Source organism: Rhinocladiella mackenziei (assembly GCF_000835555.1).
Source record: "Rhinocladiella mackenziei CBS 650.93 unplaced genomic scaffold supercont1.5, whole genome shotgun sequence".
In the NCBI taxonomy this organism is placed as follows: domain Eukaryota; kingdom Fungi; phylum Ascomycota; class Eurotiomycetes; order Chaetothyriales; family Herpotrichiellaceae; genus Rhinocladiella; species Rhinocladiella mackenziei.
Genome location: NW_013550600.1, coordinates 539,512 through 565,353, shown reverse-complemented (window position 1 = coordinate 565,353; position 25,842 = coordinate 539,512). Strand labels below are relative to the sequence as shown.

The 25,842-nt window shown below is 52.7% G+C and overlaps 7 protein-coding genes across 7 annotated transcripts; 4 read left to right on the top strand and 3 right to left on the bottom strand.

Annotated features, from left to right (window-relative positions):
• Positions 1-564: 564 nt before the first annotated feature.
• On the top strand, positions 565-2,469 carry Z518_06682 (uncharacterized protein; the record flags this gene model as incomplete). Its single annotated transcript, XM_013414814.1, has 1 exon — positions 565-2,469. One exon carries the CDS (start codon positions 565-567, stop codon positions 2,467-2,469), a length of 1,905 nt encoding a protein of 634 aa, XP_013270268.1.
• Positions 2,470-2,872: 403 nt separating this feature from the next.
• Z518_06681 (uncharacterized protein) lies at positions 2,873-3,934 on the top strand (the record flags this gene model as incomplete). The annotated part of the gene is made up of 1 exon (XM_013414813.1): positions 2,873-3,934. The coding sequence occupies one exon, from the start codon at positions 2,873-2,875 to the stop codon at positions 3,932-3,934; it is 1,062 nt and encodes a 353-aa protein (XP_013270267.1).
• Positions 3,935-4,320: 386 nt separating this feature from the next.
• Z518_06680 (uncharacterized protein) lies at positions 4,321-7,353 on the bottom strand (the record flags this gene model as incomplete). The annotated part of the gene is made up of 2 exons (XM_013414812.1): positions 4,321-5,136; positions 5,197-7,353. The coding sequence occupies 2 exons, from the start codon at positions 7,351-7,353 to the stop codon at positions 4,321-4,323; spliced, it is 2,973 nt and encodes a 990-aa protein (XP_013270266.1).
• Positions 7,354-8,645: 1,292 nt separating this feature from the next.
• On the top strand, positions 8,646-9,928 carry Z518_06679 (uncharacterized protein; the record flags this gene model as incomplete). Its single annotated transcript, XM_013414811.1, has 2 exons — positions 8,646-9,069; positions 9,147-9,928. 2 exons carry the CDS (start codon positions 8,646-8,648, stop codon positions 9,926-9,928), a joined length of 1,206 nt encoding a protein of 401 aa, XP_013270265.1.
• Positions 9,929-10,623: 695 nt separating this feature from the next.
• Z518_06678 (uncharacterized protein) lies at positions 10,624-11,055 on the bottom strand (the record flags this gene model as incomplete). Its single annotated transcript, XM_013414810.1, has 1 exon — positions 10,624-11,055. The coding sequence occupies one exon, from the start codon at positions 11,053-11,055 to the stop codon at positions 10,624-10,626; it is 432 nt and encodes a 143-aa protein (XP_013270264.1).
• Positions 11,056-12,128: 1,073 nt separating this feature from the next.
• On the bottom strand, positions 12,129-14,458 carry Z518_06677 (uncharacterized protein; the record flags this gene model as incomplete). Its single annotated transcript, XM_013414809.1, has 6 exons — positions 12,129-13,433; positions 13,480-13,615; positions 13,662-13,749; positions 13,800-13,947; positions 13,999-14,274; positions 14,327-14,458. 6 exons carry the CDS (start codon positions 14,456-14,458, stop codon positions 12,129-12,131), a joined length of 2,085 nt encoding a protein of 694 aa, XP_013270263.1.
• Positions 14,459-23,983: 9,525 nt separating this feature from the next.
• On the top strand, positions 23,984-25,632 carry Z518_06676 (uncharacterized protein; the record flags this gene model as incomplete). Its single annotated transcript, XM_013414808.1, has 2 exons — positions 23,984-24,822; positions 24,876-25,632. The coding sequence occupies 2 exons, from the start codon at positions 23,984-23,986 to the stop codon at positions 25,630-25,632; spliced, it is 1,596 nt and encodes a 531-aa protein (XP_013270262.1).
• Positions 25,633-25,842: the final 210 nt, after the last annotated feature.

The following is a 25,842-nucleotide window of genomic DNA, read 5'->3' as shown; positions in this document are numbered from 1 at the left end:
GGGAAGCTTTGGAGTCGGCCAGGAGGGAGGATGTGGTGGAAAACGAGTTGATGAGAGTGAGAGGTGAGGAGGATGAAATCCTGTCTCGCACACGCAGCGATTGTTTGATGGACAATCAACGGTCAGTGACGCAACATGATGGACAGGGACAAAGAGGATGGTATGGCATTATCTCTTGAGCCTGCTCAAGAATGTATTTGCAGGATAGAAACACTGCAGAGGACGCGTGATGGTGGACGTAGGTGTGTCCTTGACATGACGGCACTTGACACACTGTAGCGAAGAACCGAGATCCGTGCACACTGGACACAGTGGACAAAATTCGAGCGCAAGCGCATGCGCCAGTCCGTGCCTTGTCCATTTTCCGTGGGTGCCGGGGGCTGTCTGGATGCCTGACGGCCTTCGCTTATCGATGCCAAGATTTCAGATCCCCCTCTGCAGGGGGCCGACCGACTTAATTTTTTGGCCCTGCGAGTCCCGAGTCCTCTCTCCCGTCTTCAGATCACTCCCATTTTTGCAGTCTACGGAGCGCGATTCTGTTCGGTCCATTGCTTGGTCTCAAACATGGCTCCCGATAGAGGAGCACCATCTTCAAAGGGCACCTCGTCCCGTGCTTGGGAAGCCCTCACTCCCGCCCTCTCACAATGGATCCTCGATGCCACGTCCTCCATGAGTTTTTCTCGCATGACCCCTGTTCAGGCCTCGGCCATTCCTCTGTTCATGAGCCATAAAGATGTCGTTGTCGAAGCTGTGACAGGGAGCGGAAAGACACTCGCCTTTCTCATACCCGTGGTGGAACGCCTACTGAGACTGGAAGAACCCATCAAGAAACATCATGTCGGCGCCATCATCATTTCCCCCACGAGGGAATTGGCGTCACAGATATTCAATATCTTGTTGTCCTTGCTCGACTTCCATCCTCCCTCCGCTGCGGCGCGCAAGGCCATGGACGCTTCAGGCGAATCGGAGACAGGCGCGGACGCCGGGACCTTCCCCGCGAATACACCCAAAGTCATTCCACAACTGCTTTTAGGCGGATCTACTACTCCTGCACAGGACTTGAGTACGTTTCTGAAGACTTCACCGAATGTGCTGGTGTCTACTCCCGGACGACTTCTTGAAATCCTCTCCTCGCCCTACGTTCACTGTCCCCAATCCTCGTTCGAAACCCTGGTCCTCGATGAAGCCGACCGTTTGTTGGACCTCGGCTTCAAGGATGACCTCAGCAAGATCCTCAATCTACTACCCAAACAGCGGCGGACCGGCCTTTTCAGTGCCAGCGTCAGTGAGGCGGTTGATCAAGTCATACGTGTCGGACTGCGGAATCCGGTCAGGATCACGGTCAAAGTGAAGGGCGCAAACGGAGTGGAGGACAAAAGAACCCCGGCAAGTCTCCAAATGACATATGCAGTGACTCCGGCTTCCCACAAATTTCCCACCCTCGCGGCCTTGCTGCATCGCTTAGATTCGTTACCTCTGCGGACGATTGTATACCTGTCGACTTGCGCCGCCGTCGACTATTTCCAAGCCTTGTTACCCGCCATACTGCCGTCTGAGGCTGCTCTGGTACCTCTCCATGGTAAACATCCACCGACTGTCCGACAGAAAAACTTTGTCCGGTTCACCAATTCCGCCTCTCCAGCCATTCTCCTGACCACTGACGTTGCGGCTCGCGGTTTAGATATTCCGTCCGTCGATTTGGTCGTGCAGGTTGATCCTCCTTCCGATCCCAAAGTCTTCCTCCATCGATGTGGTCGGGCCGGACGCGCTGGCCGACGAGGTCTCAGTGTTGTCTTCTTGCTTCCTGGCCGCGAGGAAGATTACGTGTCCTTTCTGAATGTCCGGAAGACGCCCATTGAACCGTTGTCGGAGCCTGACCTTTCTGTTTCCACGGAGGGCTGTCTTGCGGTCGCAGAACAATTCCGAAAGGCCGTCCTCACAGATCGAGCACTCCATGAAAAAGCCCAAAAAGCATTCGTGAGTTGGGTCAGAAGTTATTCCAAACATCAAGCATCTTCAATTTTCCGTCTGTCGGATATTGACTGGAATGATCACGCTGCTGCATGGGCTCTGTTAAAAATGCCCAAGATGCCGGAGCTTAAGAATTGGGATAGGACAACGTACGGTCCCCCCCTGATAGACTGGGCCCACTATGGTTACAAGGACAAACAGAGAGAGAAACGGCGAAAGCAGGCTCTCAAAGCGGGACCAATAACGGCCCAACCGGATGAAAAGAATGCCATTCGGAAGAAACGCGGGAGCACGGTGGCTTGGTCCGAGAAGATCGAGCGGAGAGCAAGTAAAGAAGTCAAGCGCTCCAAGAAAGAGGCAAGAAGAGAGTATGAACGAGTCGCTAAGATGACCGAATCTGAAAAGGAGCATGAAGCAGAAACTGCAAGAATGGTTCAACAGATTCGCCAACAACAGTTGAAGTCGAGTAACGACGACGTCTTCGAAGGCTTTGAGTGAGAGTCGATTGCATCCGGCTACATGCCTCCACACTCGCTTAATATCCATGACGGACTTGTTGTCAGCAAGGCCGCACTGCTTCAGACCGCCAATATCTCGGTGGCGAAGATCAGCCTCAGTTACGGAGTAGTGGACGACAAAGCGCCCCCCGATGCAAAATTACTGACATTTATTTCCGGCGGCTTGAAATTGTACCGCTTTTGGTGCAGATGAACATGATCCAAAGTCGTGGGGACCAATCATCTCCTCGGGGATTATGTCTGAGGCTGACATTAAGACCTACATCCGCTCGTGGCACGTGACTATGGAATAAGTATATCAAAGTTCATGACGACCCGACGAAATCTTTTCATTCATCGTTTCCATCATCCAGCCAAGGGAGCATCACTATTACTGGTTCAAGATGGACGACCCTGAAAATCCCTACGCGGCCGCCGCTCGCCACCCCAAAGGCCCACACGACGCCAGACCTACTGCCCTCCAAATTATAAGAGATGAGAACCTCACCGGCGCCCTTTCAGACCTCGTGATCCTCATCACGGGCTGCTCGAGCGGCATCGGAGTTGAGACCGCCCGAGCCCTGGCATCGACTGGGGCGACACTGTATCTCACTGCCCGCAACCTAACCAAGGCCCGCGAAGCACTCGGCCCAGAGCTCGTCTGCAACCCCAAAGTGCACCTCCTCGTCCTCGATCTTGACTCTCTTGACTCCGTTAGGTCCTGCGCGTCAACGTTTCTCAGCAAATCCGACAAACTTAACATCCTCATAACCAACGCCGGAATCCGTCATGTGGTGTGGTCCAAAACACCAGACGGCTTTGAGCGACACTTCGGCGTCAACCACCTTTCGCACTTCCTTCTCACACAACTTCTATTGCCCACACTGCAGGAATCTTCCACGATGGCTTTCCAATCCCGTGTGGTCGCACTCAGCAGCACGGCACACCGTAATGCGCCTGTAAACTTCGACGATCTGAACCTCGAGAAACCGGGCGCGTACACCAAGCCAACAGGTTACGCACAGAGCAAGTTGGCCAATGTATACATGGCAAGCGAAATCACACGGCGCTACGGCCAGCCCAAGGCCGTCGCCCACAAACCTGGTGTCTGGGGCCTTGCGGTGCACCCCGGCGGCATCCGCACAGGACTACAGCAAGGTGACAACGGCGGCGGGCTTCGCGATCCCATGACCTGGTACTACCTCCGGCATCTCTGGCGGATATTAAACATGTTCAAGACCCCCGAGCAAGGTGCCGCCACGACTGTGGTCGCCGCTGTCGCAAAACGCTTCGAAGGTCGTGGTGCATTGTACCTCGAAGACTGTGGGCTTGCCGTACCGGTCCGCAAAGGCTGGGGCATCATTGATCCCGGCTACCTGCCTGGACGCACAGACAATGAGGCCGACGCAAAGAAGTGTTGGGAAGTTAGTTGTCGATTAGTCGGGGTGAAGGACGACGAGGTGTGAGTCGGAATCATTGATGGATAGGCAGGTAGAGTTGTGCCGATCAAGGCGAATTTAACACATTCATGTAATAACTGAGTGGCACTCGGGCGGTGTGGAAAATGAAAATGAAATAGAGGTTTGAATGCGGTTTTGTACTCGTGTTATGTTCACTGTCAGACTCCTGTGGTTATTTGTGCCGAAAGATCTCAAATCTGACCAAGATGATATTGCAAAAGGGGGTGTGCAGCGAGGGTATATGTCTCTGTCTGTTGTCAGTATCTTTCATCATTGCCTCATTCAATCGGATCTGCTCTCTATGAGACTCCTCCGCGGAGCCATTTCGTATCCCACTGGCCTCGACGTGTGATTCCACTCTTGAACGTCACTAACATGGCAGATTTTCTCAATTATGAACTTCCACCACTACCGCCACCACCGTTCCCGTTGACGCCCATCCCATTGCCGAAGAAAAACCCATCGAACAAATCATACTGTTGACCGTCACTCCAGTCGTGTTGGAAGTCGAGACCCATTCCGAACCCGAGATCCAGACCACCCGCGTCAAAGTTAAAATCATCGCCGCTAGAGGCCACGTTGTTGAGGAAGTCCATGCCCGGCAGCGACGACATAAAGTCCGGGTTGTAGGTGTTTTGCATGTAGAATGGCTGCTGGCTTTGAGGCTGGCCTTGATTGAAGAGGAGGGGATTGTTTGGTGTTCCCATGCCGAGACCGCTGTTGATTTGCGAGTTGATACTCGATGCTGGAGACATTTGTTGCGGACGTGGCGACTGCTGTAGCGTTTGTGGGTAGGTTGACTGTGGTTGCGCGGTTCGTTGGAGGCCCTGAAGTGGTTGAGGAAACGATTGAGACGGGCGGGTGCTCGGTTCCAAGTCATCGGGGAAAAGATCTCGGAGGTCCATGTCGAATTTGGGGGGTGGGCGCTTCGTGATCGGCTTGGGTACGGTGCGGGAAGACGGAGCGTAGGAATCGATTTGCATCGGGACGGTGGTACTTGGTTGACTCGGCTGCCGGGTGAGCCGTTGTCGGGGCTCATCACGTTCCATCGAGAAGCCAAATCCCGGTGTGGACATGCACATCTGTACCGTGGCTTTGCTCATTCGTTCAAAAGCATCCCGACATGCTTCGGCAGGAGGGCATTTTTCCATGAGGTCTCCGAGAACAGACGTTGCGGCAAGCACAGTAAAGTCGAAGTCGTCGAGACTCTAACGTCAGTTAGATGAAGCTGTCCGATTAGAAGGGGGGGGGGGAAGATGTGATCCTACCAGACGAGCTCTGACGGCGGGTGAATGCCATACAGCGTACAAGAAAGAGATGCCTGCCATGAACAAATGATGAGTCGCGAGGTATGTGTAGTTGACCAGTCGCAATCGGTGAAGTTGTCTGTACAGTTTCAAGGTCTTCTGGCCTGCTTCAGCGCATTTCAGAAAGACCAGATCTTCGTCTTCCTTCTCCTCCATCCTCACGCTTGAAGGGCTGGAGACATCTTCGGTTGGACTAAGCTCGTTCGCAAGTGGTGCTGGAACGCTGAGGCTTTGTCGGTAGAGCATGATGACCGCCTGCCAGTAATTCAGCTCCAGAAAGTGGACCGAGAAACCCACCCCTGTCTCGGAGGGATCTGGGGCCGATATTTTCCATTCGTAGAGACGCTGATCAATGTCTCGTCGCCAGGACCGAAATGATTCAAACTTGCTCATGAAAGGTGAAGGCAACTTCGTATGCATAAACTGGTTGCTTCGATTAGTGCCATTGAGACGCGCTTGCTGTGCTTGCTGATGCTGCAGAACTTGGAGGATTTCGGATTGTAACAGTCGTAGCCGGAAATAATGGTGAGAAACACGCTTGTATGAAGGTTCGTCGGCAGACTGCTGTGGGAGAAATCCCCCTCGGGTGATGTATTGGTCGTCGAGTAAAGACGGAAATTCGGTCGTGACGACTTGGTCCGTGATACCGAAGGGTCTTCCGACACAGGTGCTGACCAAACGGTCGAACGTGTAGGTACACCACCAAAGTCGTCTTCGCAGATCCCGGATCCATTCTCGACGACCTTTCTCCTTCGCATCCACCGGTCGGGTGGCTCTTGGGTCGACTGCACTCATGGCGTTACCGAGACCGTCTTGGCCTTCGGCGGCATCGTCAATGTCGGAACCGTCCTCGTAATGGAGACCAAGGTCGACAGCCAATCTCATGGCTACCCCGACGATGTACCACAGTCCGGGAGCTACAGGTCTGAGCAGGGCGAAGCTAGAGAGCAACAACACCGCCTGAAGCTCCTCGAGGTCGCCGTTAGGGCGTTCGGCTGCTTCCAGCGATGAATTGGAGCCCAGATAAGAGCCCAGATTGACGATGGCGGACGCGTGATACTCCTCAGGCTGAGCCTGTTGGCTCGAGAGTCTCGGTTTCTTGGACACATAGTCCCCTGGTTGGGAATTTGGTGGAGGATCTGAAGAACCCCAAATGATGCCGGCGCCGATGGCAAAGACAATATTGAGCAAGTATAACTCGCGACTTGTTCGTCTTGAAGGCTCGGTGGAATACGTCCGTTCAAACAGGTCCATGAACTCGCCTCGATGCAGAATAGGAATTTGGGGGTTGGCATGCTCGAAATACAGGTTCACGAGCTTCCCGCCCAAGTCACGGTCCGGAAACGGTGCCTCTTTGATGGTGGGTTTGGTCTGCAAGCCAAAGTACGAGTCTCTCATGGAACTGCCCCCCGAACTGGCAATGTTGGACATGGGACGGCTTGGTCGGGTCCCCGCCCGCTCCGAGTTGTTGGACGACACTGAACTCTTCACAGCCGCCAACACCACCCGTGCAAACGATATGCCAGATGTTGACCCGAGGTATCGTGCGTCGGACGCTCCTTGTACAGACACCATGCCAATGTTGGACACCAGTTTGTTCAGCTTATCGGCATCCTCCTGCTTCTTCTCCCAGTCTTCATTCTTGAGAGTCGTCGTGGGGGAGCCATTGCTGGCAGGCTGTACCCAGGAACCCTTGGCGCTACTCGGTGATTGTCCGCTATCGGCAATCTCCTTGGATTCAGCATTGTAGACGTCGGCCGGGTTGAAGGGGATGCCGTTGGTCTTGAGCAGCTGCTCGAAATAGGCCAGCCTGGTCTCGAGATAGTAGACATAACTTCGCGGTATCTCTCTCTTGGTGATAGGGTCATAGCCGACGCAGCGCACATTAGCTTTCTCGCAGGTGCTGCATGCGGGCAGACGTTGATCACAACGGTTCTTCCTGATGCGACAGCGATTGCAGGCGGAAACGTTTCTGAAGGCGGAGGTCGCCGAAGCGGAACTGTGAGGAGGGGAGCTGGTTGACACCGGAACGTCTGGATGGGGTTGGTGAGAGAGTTCGTCCGCTTGATACGCTCGCTTGAGGCCGGCGCTTCGAGGAGAGGAAGCGCTTGAGGTCATGGATCAGATGGTTCAGGACACTGACATCTTCTGCCAGTGCCAATGGGGAAATGGTAGAGCGCGTGTTGTCGTGGGGACTACTCGTGCATCCAGAGGACATGCCGATGGCACAAGGCAGCCTCGTTGAGCGGATCAGTGGTCGCCATCATGCAGTGCTGGAGCGTTCTTGCGCGGGCGTGTGATCGAGTCTATCGCGGGCAGGCTGCGAGAGCGGGTGAAGCCCTTGCATCTAGTGAGATCTCAGTGGCTGGCGTTTGGCTGGGCGGGTCGACTTCGAGCTTATCGCGCAAGCCTGGGGAGCCAATCAGGGAGGGAAATTCCACGAGGCTTGGCGTTGATAAGGCGCACAGTTACATTTCGCATTTTGCTGATCAGAGTTCTGGCATCGACGTATAGAGTGCGGAGTAATTTTCACGGATGAGCAAAATGACTGAATCAGTCAACAGGGAGTGCTCGCTCAGGATGCCTGTCGAACAGACCACAATCATGCCATAGCTCGCCCTTGACCCGTCATGCATCCCGCCACGCATCCATAGTAGAACCCGACCAGCAGAGCGCTCCGGATGGGCTGTCTGAAGCCCCCCGGCAACGGCGAAAGCCAGAGTCTTCGCTGAAAAGCGTGTCTATCAATGGGAGGCGCCGAGCGGCAGTCCCCCTCGACCCATCCTCAAATTTCCGGGTATGTTCCCCGAAAGCCCATGCATTGGCTTCCATCCATCCGACGAATCTCCGTCAGCTTTCTCTATAGTCCACGCTGGTTGGCTGCAGAACTAGACATATAAAAGGGATCTCGGTAATTGAGCAGGCAAATGCTGAATTGTCAAAGTGTGCGTTCCAGCACTTGCGAAGTGAACGCTTCCGTGCTTCGCGAAGTGGGACTCCCACGCCCGCAAGTCACCCCCTGCGGTCTATCGTTTAGCCGTGGTACCGGCTCGCATATCGTCCACGCGAAATGCATGTCGGCTGTCGCTCTGAAGGCAGCGAGATCACGCCACCGATATTATCACCGGAGAAACCGGGTTTATAGCCGCTCCCAAAACCGTCCTCCCCTTTGCAAGCCAAGACAGAAGTGTGGGTCGTACTTTGCCAATATGAGTATAGTCACATACCGTTCAATAGGCGACAACAGGTGCACTTCTCAATGAGGCGCCTTGGAGCCTTGCCCTTTGGCTTACCCTCCGTCTACGTCACGGTCTGGCGCGCGCGGGGTGAATGCTAACGCTTCTTTCTCCAGATCAGTTGAATGCCGTAACTCGCCTCACCCTAGCTGTGCACCAGTTCCAGTCCGAAGCATGAACGATCGGCAGCATAGTGCCTCTCGCCATAGCCTCACCAGACTTGCCCTCCACCTCTCCAAAACCACCAGTAAAACCACCGCCACAGCTAAAACTCTCTCCCCAGAAGATTTCACCGCCTACATCAAGGACCCTCGCTTCAACCGGACCTTCAAGCTGCCGGCCGATCCGTCGCGCGGCCGCCACAAACCCTTCCAGGTCTCCTACGCCGACTTTGGCTTTCATCGCGAAGATGCCAGCGATGATGATGGTGAGGAGCAGGTGCTCCTGTTCTTCGGGCCGCTCATGTCTTCACGGCTGTTCCATGCGGCCAAGGATGGGCTGGCGAAGAGGTACAAGGTCCGCATCGTGAATGCAGAACGCCCGGGCATTGGCAAGACGGACAGCGTACCGGCTGAGAGGCTGCTCGAGGTGTGGCGGGGTGAGTCGTCTAACTCAGATATATTCCTCGGAACGATACTAAACCAAGGAATACACATTGCTGATTCGCATCCACAGAAGCCATTCCCGCCCTACTCAACCACCTTGGCATCAAGCACGTCTCTATAGGCTGCCACAGCGGCGGCACCGTCTTCGGACTCGACTTCGCTGTTCACTACCCGCAATTCCTACACCCGTCGCGGCCGTACATCGCCATCGCTGGCCCCTGGGTCCACCCGTCGCAATCGGGCATGCTCATCTGGTCGCTGGCCTCGTCACTGCCGCGCTCGCTGATCGCTCAGACTGACAAGATGGCCACCTTTGTCAACTCGACCCTGGGCCCCGCGCTGGGCGTCATCGCCGCCGTCTCAGGCAGCGTGATGCAGCTCTGGGCCCAGGCGAAGCCCACCGGTCGCGAGGGCCCGGACGTCGACCTCGAGGAGGGCATGCGCGACCGTGTGGCGGAGTCCGTCTTCACGGGTAACGTGCGCGGGCTGGGCCAGGAGACGCAGGTGCTGCTGCGCAACGGGGTCGAGAAGGACGGCTGGTCCGACTGGGGCGACTTTGACGTGCTGGCGCCGCGCCTGGCCGAGGCGGTGCGGGGTGTTGGAGAAGCCAGGCTGAAGGTGGACGTGTTCTTTGCGGAGAAGGACAACATGATTGGCGATGCGGGCACCAAAGGAAACAGGTGGTTCGAGGCGTGCTGGAGGGACGTGGACGGCGTGGAGTTTGCGAGCGAGACGGTCAAGGGGTCGGACCACGATCGCGTGTGGGATCTGCGGTGGGACGTGATGGAAAGGGTGTTCAAGACGATGGCGCGGGAGGCGCGAGATGGTGGTGAGCGTGGGATGTGTTTATAATGGGTCTTGCACGCGTTGTATTTGATGATGCACCTGGGATTGGTAATGCATAGGTTTGTAACCACGGCTATATACAGAACATACAGCAGCTTTCGACGTAACCTAGTGGACGCCCGCGATATAATATAACCAGGTCTGGTCACTTCACATCATAAGCTACGCACTTTGCGAAGCAGGAAATGTCAGGGATTGCAGCTCCTCTCCTATTTGTCTATAATGTACGACCAACGACCCCTACCGAAGCATCTGGCAGATATACGTAGTACTTGTCCGCGTTACAGTACCAGCGATACATTGAGACAATAGCTCTACGAGTTCGGCATGGTTGGCCTTGTCGATACACTTCTGCCGTGGCAGTCGATAACGAAGTTGCAATGTGTCTGCAAAGGGGAGGGCGGTTCCGGGAACGGCTATACCTCAAGAGCAAAATACGCCACTTACTTGTCCTCGACAAGTCGCCTAGCTCCACTCCAATGTTTGTCTCAGCCTTAGAAAGTGTGGCATGCCAGGAGCGTCTTGCGACTTGTGACATTGCACCTCCCGAAATCCATCAGAGTGGCACAAGCACGGTATATATATATGTGGATTCGATCGAGGTTAGATAGCAGACTCTGTAAGCATAATGAGGGGCCCCGGTCTTTTCGGTGACAAACCTAAGCACGCTTTTTTTTCTCATCCCGCTATCATAGTGCTTTTCATTCCAGATTAAGCTGCCAACTGACTCCCCACCGATCCTGAACCCATGCAAACTTCCGACTGAACCAATAGCCGTCCAGCGGCATCATCACTTTTCCTTTTCCTCCATCCCCTTGGCCCTCCAGAAGACTATTGTAGACCTTTTCGACCTCCTCTTCGTCCTTGAAATCCACAAAAAAGGACATTGAAGGGGTGAAGTCAAAGTCATGCTTGACGGCGCTGTCAATGATCATAACTTCCAGGCCAGCGATGGAGACCTTGGCCATCTTCACTGTTCCTTCCGCACCAGCTTCACCCGAAACGTAGTGGTCCAGGGATATAATGTGCGAGTGGGGGATGGTGGAGATGTAGAAGCTGATGGCAGAGGATGCTTGGCCATTCTGGAACATGAGGAAGGGTTTTGCTGTAGATCTCGCCGTTGAAGATGCCATGGTGGGCCGTCCGGTTGAGCTTGGATTTGAATGTCTGCCAATGGACTATAGGGTTCGTCTATGTCGTCTGAGGTGACGGAGGCGTGTACTGACCTCGAGTCTGCTGATGGTATTGAGGGAAGGGCCTCCCACAAGTGAGCATTAATTGGAATTTGATTGCTTCTCCGACGAGTACGGGTCTTCCTGATAAGGGATCAAATACTAATGGCTTAGAACAGGCCCACCAGGCACCCGTAGGCAGCAAGCAGCTGCCTACATCTACGCTGAGATTTTCTTTCTTGGCTTTGCTATGCGCCAGCTTGAGGTCTTCCGTATGCTATCCTAGGCAATGGTGTTGCCGCTCTTGGCTCCACTTCAGAATCGGGCTAGAAGAAGCGAATGCTCTGTATAGGAATGGTGAGACTTTCATCAAAGACAACCTCTTCCATGATTGGCGAGCTGAATAAAGAACGCTACACTGAGAATGGCAAAGGCGATATGTCGGCCTTAGCCGAAGTGGGGCAGGGGTGAAGGTCATGTGCAAACGATACAATTCGAACTGTAACCAATTCGACTCGAAGCAGAAACCTCTGGAGTGGGTGCAATTTTATCCAGACAAACCCAGCCCACTGGAGCTTACAATAGTAACACTAACACCCAACTGGTACGAACTCGTCACAACTTGCTCGAGTTCATTCGCATTCGTCCGAATATAGTAGTTGAACAAAGAGCTATTGTGTACAGGCTCCACAGCTGAAACACTGGTGAGAGGTTTCCATAGACGACGACGTTACTGATGGTTGCTCTGAGTAACGACGTAGTATTCGCACGTCTATAAAAGAAGCCTCAATACCTCGACAAGTAGATAGAGAACAGAGCATTCAAGACATCTCGAGTTGCACCCAGTTTGACAATAGTAAATATGGAACCCTGCTATTAAAATAACGCCATGCGATAGAACATAGAGCTCGCTCATACACCATACCGATGAAATGCTTCTCCCGCATTCACGCCATTCCGAGGCAAGGGAAAAACCCTGTTCCGGTAAAAGGGAAAAACCTTGCCTGGAGAAGATCATTGAGGGGGTATTGGTTTCAAATCGACTTGGCAATGCGCCGTGCTTCTTCGAAACGACGAAGTTTCTCCTTCAACTCAGCTCGCACATTTGTGGTACTGTAGTTCTCTGCTGCAATAGACGCCAGCTCTTCGTCGGAGAGACTCCCGACAAATTCGCCGTCGAACATGCCTACAAAACCATTCGGGCCTAGCCACCACCTCTCTACCACCGACACGACAACATTATCCATGAATCTTTTAATGGCCACTTCGTAGTAAGCCTTGAGGATGTCATGAATATCATAGACTGCCTGCTCTTCATTGCTGAGATGTGCAGCTTTGGTCAGGGCCGCGAGATCAGCCGAAATGGGATATCCGTCTCCGATCCCGAGGTTTCGCAATCGCGAGACGACGCGCTCCTCCCGTGCCGCAGCCAGATTGTCGGCAAAATAGTGGTTAACTGTTTGCAAAATTCCTCCCCTCTCGTCATGAAGAACGCTCCCAAGAGTTCGGTAAGCTTGGTCGACCGCCTCGTCTAACATGGGAACCAGTCGAGCCCGGATACGATCTTGAACCGTCGGATCCACTATCAGCTTCTCTATGACCGCGATGAGGAAAGAGTCGATGGCCGACTTCACTTTTTCAAGATGCTTCTCCGCCAGCTCCTGCCACTTGGAGGTTTGTTGGCGAAACAGATTCTCAATCACAGCCGGGTTGACGCAACCCGGGAGTTCAGAGCCCCGGGACTCGAGGTAGGATGCTCGTATCCAGTCATAGATACTGGAAAGCTCCGAGTTTTGGAAATGGTAGGTTGGGTCTTCCTTGTCATCAGTATTCCTGAATGCCCTTGTATGGCCATGTTTCGACATCTTTCGCTCAAAGTCGTCGTTCAAATCCCGCACGCGCATTCTTAGTTTGAGGGGATGATCGCGGGCCAGATCCGCATCATAAATGCCTTTCAGAGAATCCGACACTGTCTTTTGATACCGGCTGGCTACATGGGTTAAATATTGACGTTGTTCCGTTGTCGACTGTCGAGGAGGCCCCAGGTCTTCGATTTCGGCCTGGAGCTGCTTGCAATGTACCTCGATTTCGGCCACCACCGCTGGAAATTCGCGGCGAATGTGTTCATAAAGCAGCTGTGCCAGGAAAGTGCTCAGGGCCGGAATACCCACGCGGTCTTTGCGAAGCTCGCTCCACGGGCTTATCGTGAAGAATTCCTGCTCTTTGGCGTGACGTTCTCTCAAGGACACCCCGGATTTGATCTCCGAAGGAGACCGGTTTCGCACCGCAAACCACCCATGTTGCAATTTCTCGACGGTGTTTTGCGCAATGCGGATGACCTGGCCGAGTCAGTCACGTAACCCCCCTGGACGAAAGGCGATTTACCCCGGCTTCATCGCCGTTTTGCACCACGTCACACTTGGTGATGATGCCAACGGTTCTGTCACCGCGGGGATCAACCCCACGGGCCATTTTAAAAACCTCCTGGTTGGCCAGATTGTTTCTTGCATCCATAACGGCCCTGGATCCGTTAGTGGTTATCCATACTATTCCATGTGAGTCTGTACAATATGATGGTTCGAGGATCCGAGATGTAGTCCATAATGAGCGTCCGAATGATTTCGAGGTCCTCCTTGGTCTGGTAAATAGTGGGATCTGTGTCCAATCAACCTCGCTTTCGCAAACTCTTCGAGATGTTCGCTCACTGTGAAACAGGCCAGGGACGTCCACGACGCTCAGGTGGTGATGTTCGGGTCCCGACAGCTCCACTTTCAAAACGTTGTCGGAGAAACGCCTCTCCAAATTGTCCAGGTTTGTAGCGTCGACCCGTGGAAGACCCATCACTTCCGAGGCCTTTCTCTTTCAGATGATGCATATCTTCCCAGTTTGGCACACAATACTCACCTCATCGAGAATCCCGGCAAACTCATCCGCGCCAAACGCGGTCTCCTTTATGTAACATGTGAACTTGTCCAGGCGTGCTCTCTCCTCGGCATTGTTGATGCTGCTGGGCCCTGGGATTATGGAGACTCGTATGGCAGCCTCATGAGCTGCCGTCCGGCGGAGAACGATCTGGGTCGCATGCCTGGTGCACAAATCACTCGCCACGGGAAAAGACAATCCCGTGAGTCCTTCAAGCAGCGATGACTTTCCGCTGGACTGATCTCCGACGACCACCAGCTGTCATGAATCAGTCTCAACGCCATAGAAGAGTCCAGGAGGGGGCACGTACCTGGGGTAGCGATAAATCCTCTCCGACACCTAACTCTCGAAGCTGATCGACAACTCCAAGATATACCTGGCGTTTGTCTTTGTCAAGACTGCTAAGGGCTTCAAGATTGAGGGATGCTGGTTTCTTGACCATGATGCCGTTGTCAACCTTTCTTGTGGTTGGCCTAGGAGATCTTTACGATGTCCCGCATTTCGATCGGATTTATACATTTTCTCTCACTGCTTTCCTTGAGATCAGAGGACTGCACATGGGCTCCCGTTTCTGACTGTTTTTAGACTTGCATTCGACTAGCGCAACATTGTCAGGGCTGCCCCTGCGAAGACACTAAATACCGGGCGAGACGCAGGCTCATCTCATCGTATCACCGCTTGACTCACATAGGATTCATCAATTCCCTATTGAGTCACGCTTGCCCTTCTGTCCCTTGGCACTCCTTGATGGTGATCGCACAGAGATAGGCAAGACGGGAATCGGTGGTCCTTTGTGACTTTGACAGAAGCCGTGGTCGCCGGTTGCAAGCTCCAACGGGTCTGATTCTGGGTCGCAAGGTTGGTTTTGACAGCAATATATGACGTTGGAAAGATGACACATCAAAGATCATTCAATGAAGCGACTTCGGGCGCTGAAGGTGACTTGTTGTGAAGTCTTGATGAGGTTGGCGCGTTAACAAGGGATGTGGCGTCGGGCGAACACGGTCTTGGCAGGCGCCTTGTCCTGTTGTCTTGTAATAGGTGGGGACACCCGGGCTTGTAAAGAACCCCGAAAGGCGTTGTACGCTTCGGATACGCGCCGAAACTATATTCCCTTGGACCGCCTCGAAATAGGACAAGTCCTCCGCAATATCACAGTCTGTGCCTTGCCGTGGCATGTGAAAATTCCCCGTCGGAGGCTACGATATCCCATCTTCACCGCCCGACTTTGCCGTGGAGGGTGGTAACCTTTTCAATAGTGGTACGGCTTGGGGATGTGAGTGAGTTGTGCCGGTCGTTCAGCCTTAGAACGAGTTTCGCTTTTTATTTCCTGGAAGTACAGGACACTACACAATGCAATCAATGCGACACTTCTCGGCCGCGAAGAGTCAGAACGACGAGAATTGCAAGCCGATCCCTTGACGGGGAATCCCACGACATGTTCGCCCTGTTCGTGTGCTTCTCCTGCTTTCTACCTTCATCATCATCTCCCAATATATTCAGTAGCAGGCTGAGAAGAGTGATGGTCGATGTGGTGGCTAAAGATGCTCGATGAAGACGAAACTTTTTGGAAGGAGTTTAAAGTCAAGAAGCAGGTGGAGAACTTTGAAAAACTCCAGGCGGAAAAACGGCTCTGAATACTATTGATGATGGACTTGCAACGGACTTCTGATTTAGAATTTGCTTGTCACGAACCGGGTTCTGGCAAGTATATAAGCTAAGAGGTCCAAGTTTCTGTCACGGAATGACAGGATTCTTAGTCTTTTTGGGCGATCCCCAAGGGACTGTGGACTTCTTCCTGACATTGCTGAAGTCAAAGACAATGGGGATGTCGAACTAGTGGGCGTCGAAAATCTCTTTGTCAACTAGCACGAGCGGAAAGAAGAGGTGTCAAACTTGGGGGGTGCAAATGAGATGTATTGAATGCTCTGTCTCTTTGGCAACTGGTCCTGCCAGATTACCAGTATAAATACATGCTTGGTTGACCCCTTTTCTACTCTTCTTCCCCTATATCTTGTATAGGGGTGATAACCCTTTTCCCAGTAAAGGAGTACTGCTCATTGTTCGACAGGAGGCTGTTTCTTTGGCGCCCCGCCCTTTGCCGTGTAAAGGCGGAGAATATTGTCCAGATATCAAAAGTCACTGAGGCTGATCCATATGTATATATATATGAACACTTGACTTTTTGAATGACCGTAGAGAAGATTGTACAGTAACGGGTAAACAAATATCAGAGCCTCGTAGACTACGAGACGAAGCGGTGGAAAAAATGGTATGCCTAGATTTCAAGCATACTTTTCCTGTTGAGCGTGACTACGTGATGTGTGCTCATAAGTCCATTCTTATGCTTAGATATTCCTCCATGTAAGACAAGGGCCCTTTCATCCAAAGATCTACATTTCTTTTCTCCTCCAACCTTAGCTAGACTCCTCATCTCTCAATCTCTGGCCCGAAGACTGGAGCTTCACCGCCGCACCCTGACAAACACAACATCATCATGATTCTGCTCTTCTCTCGCTCCAAGAATGCCTCGAAAGTGCATAACTCCATCCCATATGACTTCACCTCATCCCAATCGCAAAGAATGAGATCCTCGTTCTATATAAGCTAGGACTCGATGAAAAGATTCGTACCTTTTTCTGCCTCAGCCTCGTCTGCTGACAAGGACCTGACAGACGCAATTTGTGGTTATCCACGGTACGCGACAGTGCAGCCGCCACGTCAGTCATGGTCACGTCGACGCTGGCGAGGGGGATGATTTTTGTTGGCGAAGCGGGAGGGAAGTAAAGAAGGTCACGGGAAGGAGGATGGTGTATATGTATATCTTCCGCCGTTGGGAAAAGGAGGCTGCTTGACCATGTCCACGATGGCATGATTATCTGCGAAATATCTCACCATAGCCTTGAGATCGAGAATTTTTGGCTTTGTCTGCACCGACAACTGAGGAGAGGATTACTTATTCGGTGCCGGCACACAGAGAGAGGCAGAGAGTACGTTGCAGGCATGTCGCCGTTCGGCCTCTGAGCCAGTGAAAGATGGGATTTAAGTTTCATGAAGATAGAGGTGTATGGTTCAGCGGCGCGAGAGAGATATTCAAGGTCATCGAAGTAGGCCTTGGAAGAGCTTCGACTATGGCTAGGTTAAGGTCGAGGAGGGATTGAGAGGCCTGAGAGTTGATGTTCCGGACAAAGGCGTGAATGGCTCAATGGAAGGGGTGGACTGGCGGACTTTGAGGCAACAGGGAGTTCTTTGATGACACTGGAGCCTTGAGCGCCAGTGGCAGCGGTGGCAAGGACAGTTGTTAGTTTGAGGAGACATACTAATTGAATGAAAATGCCCTTGAGCTTTGGATAGCTGCGGCATTATTATAGACGTTCGTCGTGATCCACTTGCTCAGGGCGCAAAAGCTGACAGGTTCGTGTAAACAAGCGCAAGTGCGGATAGAACTCGTGTGTAGATTGTAGCTTATGGAAGGGTGGAGAGCCTCCATATAGGGGCAACAATAGGGGTCCTTGGCACACTGGGCATCCAGCTGTCTGATAGTTCGCAAGCAGGGGAGAGACTGTCGTCCTCATCCAGCAAATGCGATCAAGGGTATTGATTTGACCTGGGTTGATGCGCCGTGTACAACAGCTATGACTGGACCAAAACTAACCGACCACGACGCCTGCCCATACGATATGGCAGGATTGTATTTATTCCACAAAGAGCGAAGTCTTGCCAGAATCTCGGATATCTCATGCAGACATCGTCCCTTTACTGCATCTATCTCTACAATGAGCGTTCGGAGAAAGCTTCATCGGCAGTCTCGTTTTTGTGATACATGCTTCCAAGTCCTGCTTCAGTCCAAGAATGCCGCAGTTCTATTGCTGATGAGTTGAAAGGATCTTCAAAGCCTCACCAAGTCTTGAGACTGTATCGAATGCAGAGCCTCGTACCAACAGAGTTCGAAGGTCTTCAGCTAACTGAATTGATGGAGGATCGTCATCGCTCGCTTAGCGGAGAAAGTCTCATGAGGTATTTCCTTTTTCGTGAATGGAGTGGTTTCTGGCTGCAATGTCCAATCAGGAGTCCAAGAAGGTAGAGTCCGCTTGGGATCAAAGACGAAGGTAAGAATTTGAAGGACGAACAAGACTGGGGTTTTCGTGTAGCCATCTGGCAGTGTCTTAGTATATTCAAAGTTCGCTCTGGATTGGATTAGGCATACACGAATCTTATGTATGCTTCGTCAACTGATGTAGAGCAGTCCAGGCATCCAGCCTCTCTCTGAACATCGGTCGTCAACCCTGATAATGCAAAGTTCCCTGTCTCTTGGATCTGGTACTTCACATGTTCGCGAGTTATCGAGGAAGGAAAGAAAGTCCAAGCCATGTCCTGAACGCCTCGGGGGGGAACCTGAGCTGATTTAGGGCTATGATTCTAAGGAAATGTGTAGTATCCGGGCTCTAGAAATCTTGTTGGAGGCCTAGTTGTTCGCTGTCGCCACCACTGCCCAGAACCATGTGCGAACTTTGATTAGCGCATGTTGCTCCTTGGATGGTCCACACGCGACACCACCAAAGAAGCTGGTTTATTGCTCGAAGAGCTCTTTCATTGATAGCTGGTGCTGGTATGCCACGCTTATCCGCCGGCTTTGAGGTTCACATTGCCCAAACGACGATCGATGCTATCCATCGCATTCATCGCATAGCTGCTATTGTCGGATTCTTGTCCCCACCAAATGATTACTTTTTTCGGCTTCTCATAAATTTCCTTCATTTGACGCACTGGAACACTTCGCTTAGCATTGTCTTGTCGGTTTATACATACAGCATCGATCGAGATTTTGAGGGGTTTTCCTCTTCACGCAGATGCTGAAGAGCTATTGCAAGATTTCTTGTCACTGTACCAGGGTGATGGCTGAGCTTAATCGAGCAAGTATCAGACAGATCTCTCCAGGTGTGAGAAAGAGCCTCGTCGATGGACACTTTCTCCAAAAAGGCATGATCAAGACTAGACTCAACCTCAATGGACCTAGACCTTGTTACCGACAGTATCGGGATTTTTCGCGAAACCGAGTACAACGGCGCGCATTTGAATCCATTGTCCGCCATCTGTGCAGATTTCCAATCCGCTCACGTGGCGGTGACAAAGGGGTAAGAGGCAGAATTAGGGCAGATGGAGGCTTGTCACATGAAACTGGTTGTTCGGAACTGATCGTTGACGGGCTTGGATGACATATGGCCATTAGCTCTGGTGGTAAATTTCTCGCAGTAAACCTCTTGTTTGTCTGGAGAAATAGTACTCGCGATGGGAACGGTCATGCATGTTAGCTCTGGCTGGGGCTAAACTCCAAGTGGCAGGCTTTGGTCGAAACGTTATGTGACAGAAGCTGTGCACTGTTCGGGACCAGGGCTGGACTCCTGGCAACAATAACCGAGCAAGGGAGCACGGACTCCACGCAGCGCGAAAGCCCAAACCGGGGGTGCACTCGTCTCTGATGAGGGCCAGCTCTGGGCCTGACTCGGTGGGATGAAGGGATGCTGTCTCACGGCTTAGGGTACAACAGTGGGTGTTTAGGTCTGGAAACGGAACTGGCATTTGATGGGATGCCCTTTTGGCGATTGAATATCATATGGCTATTTCTGGCAAGCATATCCCGTAACCTTGATCCAGAACATGAACACAGAAGACCAGGATCCAGGTTGGGCCGGAATAGATGACGCAGTGACCCATGCGAGAAGATGATGAACCGCCCATGCATCTGGCCATTGTCAACATGGCAGAGCGACGCCTGCTCGATGTTGGCATTTTGGCATCGTGATTCATGATTGGCACCAACGCATCCGAAATCCTGGGATGCCGGTGTCGAATGGAGAATGTTTGAGAAGGCATCAACAGGTGACAATCCAGACCATGCAACCCAGTCTGACCGCCTATTCATTCTCTTATTCCCTTGAGTTGCGGGCCATCCAGCGGCATTTTAGTAGGTTCGCGGAGTCAGAAGGGCGAAAGATGTCGGATTGACAGGTGGCGAAGTCCAAGTCGATAGATCACACGAAGCACACGGCCCAATTCAGAGCAAATGCCAGAATACTTCGTCTCGTTCGAATCGAATCGTGAATGACGACCGGAATATCGAGAAGTCAGAACCAAGGAAAATCTGGCCGGTGAAGGGTTGGCAGCTGGCAGCTGCAGACATGAACCGGGGGCATGCACTGGCACCAAAGGACTCGTGAATGTTTGAAGTGGAAGTCGGAGTGGTGGATGATGATATTGTCTTGCGTCGGAGATTGTGTATGTCAGCGGGCGCCTTGCAGGAGGGTCCGTGTGACTTGGGGATGGATCCCATCTACGATGTAATGTTATCAACAAGGCTACAGGTCGCATCGCACTGACTCCATGCAAGGACTAGTTGACCAAGCAAATACGGAGAGCTCCGGACAGGGTGAGAACCCGAGAATTCAGTGAGCTACGACATTTTGCATACCTTAGGGCGAGTGCTAGCTGGACCGACCGCTGCAATGATCACTCTGCAGAAATCTGTCACCGACTCCCCCATATCTCGGATGCAGAAAGTGAGGCTGGACTAGTTTAGCTGGGCCATGCCCGTCTCACGACCAGGATTGACGGGGTTTTAATCAGGCGAGATATATCCCAGAGATCAGCGGGATTTTTTCTCTACCAATCCGATCCAGATCAGAGCAACGGGTGATTCGCGGGAAAGGGGGGAATGAAAAGCATCTTTGATCGTCCATCGACAAGAAGGGAGGGGGAAATACTGATGGCGCTGTCTCGGGTACTAGGTTTCGTCTTGGGCTGTGCGAAGGAGTTCCACTTCGGGCTTCGTACAGGACGAGCGACGGCGACTCTGCGGTTGGGAAAATTGTAACTCGTCGGATTACGATGATGAATTGGGTAATTCGAACACAGCTGAGCGGATTCCAGGCTCTGGTACAACAATCCAACAGGTCAGACTCAGAAGTACTATGCGGAAACCGGTTCGAAGGACTTTGTCCCAAACAAGGGCGTCCCCAAGCGAGGAGCATCCAAGCAAAAATGACATGGGTTATGGACGAGACCAGGCTTTTAACGCGCTTCAGCTTTTGCAGGCGCTTCAACCATTTCCCCGGGAGTGGTGAAGGAATTCCCCATAGAACGACGACGGCGTGGTTCTGGAAATGAGTCAGGGGCAGCATAAAAATACACACGAGAAGTACCAAGTACTTAGAGCTCCGTGCTAAGAAATATAGCGTTGAGGGGTACCGAGTACCCCGAACGAACGTCGCCATCCTTCCAAAACTGCATCCGTCGAATTCAACACAAACTCAAAAGTTTGACGGCCTCAACGTTCAGCCTGCGTGATGCCTCATCCGGCTGCAATGTCCCGATTACCCCAGTCAACTTTCGCATCATAAACTTCCGGAATACGGATCCTGGAATTTAGCTGGGGGATTCCTGTTGATTGCGAGGCCATACCCGTAACAAAAGAGTGCCAATAGAGTTCTGGCTAAGGGAGAGGGTAACGGCCTTCTGCCCTGGTCATTTGTTCCTCGTCTCATCTGCGCTTCCGCCTCGCTTGAGGCCTCCATCACCCCATCACTCCCCTAGATGTTTAATCATCACATCCATGGTCAAACAATTCCGTCTTCCCTCTGACCACTCGCGTTCCTCCCTACCTGAGTCATTTTCTCTTCCCCGCGGCCACACCTCGTCTACCGTTTTGCAGCATCTCGCCCATCCCATCCCGTGTTGTGCCAGCCCGACCGAAGTACCTTTTACGCAGAGCTACCTGACCGGGGCAATTCAAGGCTACAATTTCGACCCAACCGCAAGATCCGACAACTGAGAAAAGTACCGCCCGAGTTAACCGTCTGTAAGGTTTCCGTTCTAGCAATTTCGCTCCACTGTCCAAACCCCGGTCCTCAGCTCTACGCAAATCACCAGGTTTCACGAGGATTGAATTCAACGATGGCGCTTGCCAAACGGTCAACGGGGTTCTCGCACGGGATGGGGGTGGCAATTCAGGCGCTGGTCTTTTTCTCGACCCTTCCTTCAACCTAATTTCGCCAGCTTGCTGCCCAGTCCGGCATGATCGCCATTTCTCACCGCCTCGAAATCTCCCCAATCTAATTTTGCTCCCAATTGGGTAGAAAGAAGAGGAGGATGACGAAAGGTCGATGTGATGTACTATGTACTCCATACAGCCTCCATATCATGACAGGTCACGCGGGAGATCAGAGACATGGATGACACGGTGCAGAGCGGACATTGATGCAAATCCCCAAGCAGGGCAGAGAGCCAATTCCTTACCCACGCATGCAAGCGCTGCGCCCTCACCCACGTCCAGGCCAGCAGCCCAAGTGCTCAGCCGCTGATTCGGAAAACCAGGGCAAACGGCAAAAAGCTTCTGGGGGCGCTCTAGCCTAAAGCCCAACTTGGGAGCCGACTGGCACAAAATCCCACCAGCCATTGGCACTAGTGGCAACATGCTCTTCGGTAAGCAGGATCCCCGTGGCTCGGAAGACCAGGTTGTTCATCCCTAGCCTGACCACCACACCCTCTGGTCAGGGGTAAATCGAGGCTTTGAACGAATCGCAGAAGCTGCCGTTGCCTCTGAATGATCCCTGTCTATCGATACTCCCCACTTTAGAAGCAGACCAACGATAACCCCGAGGTACCGCAGTCGCGGTTCCTTGGGCGAAGATTCCTGGACCGCTCTGGCAGGTTTTCTCTCGCACTCGACAATGCCACCGGCTCAAATGTCCACTCGGATTAATTGGATGCCCACAATTTCAACCAGATCTCACGCATCCTTGTTGGGCGTGCTCTTGGGTTCTTTTTTTTTTTTTTTTTTCCCTCTCCTATTGTATTCCCCCCTTTCCCCCTCCCCCCTAAATAGCTCCTCCAGACCGGTCTTATGTACGTATGCGTTTCAACTTTCCTGGCCCTCTGAGTTTTTTGAACTTTGTCTCCTGGCCATGATGCCAATCCGGGATCCACACCGCTACCGTCGCATGGCAGCCCTGAAACCCACTTGGGAGTTCTGCCTCATCTTCCATCCCTAGCTTTTGTCTGGCTGGTACCATCACTGGTTCCATCACTGACTCCATCAGACTGTTCCCCTCCTGCATGTCGATGTAATTAATATCCCACCTGACCAAAATGTGGCGCCTTTTTTTTCCCCGACTACGAGGCAACCGACCCCCGTACTCCGTATCCTACCCATCTGACTTCACACCAACCTAATTGAACAATACCCTTTCCCTTCCCCCCCCCGGTGGACGCGGACATTTTAATTCGGGTGACTTCCTGCTGGTCTGACGGCAGCTCCGGCTCCTGCGTCTAGCGTTCTAAATGGGGCTGCCCACAGTTCGCTTCTGTGGACAACCGGATGCGGATGTCAGAGACTACCAGCACTTCCGCGCTTCCTCGCCCCGTGTCACCATGGCTTTGTTTGGCCACTGGCTCTCTGAAAGGTCTCCATCTCCGGTGCTGCTTGCTTGCCGTGTCCTGTGATATCCCAACTGCCTAAGCAAGTCCACCGCCCTTCTTCCACGCAGTGGCGGATGCGCCATTCCGCCAGGACAGCAGAAGAGACGCCCCGCTCTCTCGAGTCGTCGTCTATGGTTGCTGAGGCCTTGATTGACTCCTTGGGATTTTGCGCTCCCTTATTACTGTCCTCCCTGCGCCGGTTGTAAGATGATTTCTTTTCTCGCTCACCACCTCCTCCTCGCCCTCGTCCTCCTCCGATCTTCCCGCCCTCGAACGACGACAACACTCTTCCTCCCTCGGTGACGATGCCGATCCTTCTCAAAAGACTCTTGCCCTGGAAGCGCGGATCCCAACACGCTGAGAATTCTTTTCCGAACAAACAGTTATGCGTCTTAGGTACGTCATCTCGCAGACAATCCCAAACCGGCAGCCTGTTGCGAGCTCACTAACGCATCCAACAGCACTATGTCGCATATGCGAACCAATCGCTTTTATGTCCATATTCCCATATGCCTATCGCATGATTGAGTCCTTCAACATCACCCAAGATGAGACACAAATATCTGTGTACGCCGGCATGCTCATCACCGCATTTGCCTTTGCCGAATTCTCGACTGGGATCCTTTGGGGTTGGTTCAGTGACCGTATCGGTCGAAAACCTGTCCTGATCATGGGCCTGTTCGGCACCGCCTTGAGCATGATATCCTTTGGCTTTGCTCGCACTCTCCCCGCAGCCATCCTGGCTCGGGCACTCGGCGGTCTCTTGAACGGCAATGTGGGAGTTCTCCAGACGACTGTCGCCGAGCTGGTGACCAAGAAGGAGGATCAGCCTTCGGCGTATGCGATTATGCCATTTGTGTGGAGCGTGGGCTCCATCATCGGGCCCGCCATGGGAGGAGCCTTGGCCATGCCTTGTGATTCCTATCCGTCTCTGTTTCCTCGGGGTGGATTGTTCGACACCTATCCTTTCTTGTTACCCAATCTTGTCTGCGTCGTCATTCTGTGTCTGGGCATTGCCAATGGCGTCTTGTTCCTGGAGGAGACACATGAGGCTAAAAAGGGCCGTCGAGATCGGGGCGTCGAACTGGGAAGACTCCTGTTGAAGATTTTCAAGACGCCAAAACAGCCGCAGACGGACAAGTTTGGCTGGAGGGAAGGGGACAGCCTGGCTGAAGATGATCCTCCTCCAGGCTATCGGAGCACCGATGGCTCGCCTGTATTGCGCTCTACTTTCGATGTGGACATCCTGCAAGAGAAACAACCATGTGGAAAGGTCAAGGCCTTGAATAAACAGGTCATTCTGGTCATTGTTGCCTATGCCATCCTGGCCTTGTAAGTGCCGAGTGTGGAAAGAGATCTTCGACTCTCGCTGACCTCTGCCGTAGCCACAGTGTTTCGTTCGATTCCTTGATGCCGACGTTCCTCAGTGAGGAACGGATGCAAACCGAATCTGTTCTCCCCTTCAAGTTTTCCGGTGGTTTCGGCATGTCCACCAAGGCCATTGGCTTCATGATGGCGGTGCAGGGCCTCTATGCCACGTTTGCGCAGGTGTGGCTATTCCCTTTCGTCCTTCGACGGGTGGGGACACTCCGGGCCTTTCGACTGGTCATAACGGTCTGGCCCTTCCTCTACTTTGCCGTGCCATACCTGGTGTTCGTCCCCGAGCACTGGCAAAAGGCCGGCATTTATTTTTCGCTCATCACCAAAATCACTTTCCAGGTGATTTCATTTCCCTCGCAAAACATTTTATTGGCCAACGCCGCCCGTTCCCATTCCGTTCTCGGGACGGTCAATGGATTCGCCGCGTCGGCTGCGTGTGGTGCTCGAGCCCTTGGACCGGTCGTGACGGGTTCACTTAATTCAGCCGGACTGAAACTTGGATATAGTGGCCTTGCCTGGTGGACAAGCGGACTGGTTTGCGCCATCGGAGCTCTGGAAAGCTGCTGGATGGAAGAGCCTGAAGGGCGCCTGGATCGCCCTTCGGAAGACGAAGAACACAATATCTGCGAACCTCTGTTACACCCAGCCGCCGTTGAATCGACAGAAAACAGCTCTTTGCGATCTGACAGTTTAACCTTAATGGACCCACTGGACCTGACGACGCCCATTAAGCATGAAATCGATTATGAAGGAAAGCAGTAAGCTTGAATACCGACAAGGAATTATTTCGGAGTCAGTAGGCATCTCTCTCGGGTTATTTTTGTATCAACTTGACGTCACAATCTCGGGAATTCGACAGCCATCAGGAGACCTTGGCCAACCTTGCAGCAAAAACACCGTTTTCACATGAATTGTGTTGCTTTGGGACAACCCCCCCCCCCCCAAAACCGGAAAAGGACTTTTGACAGCAGT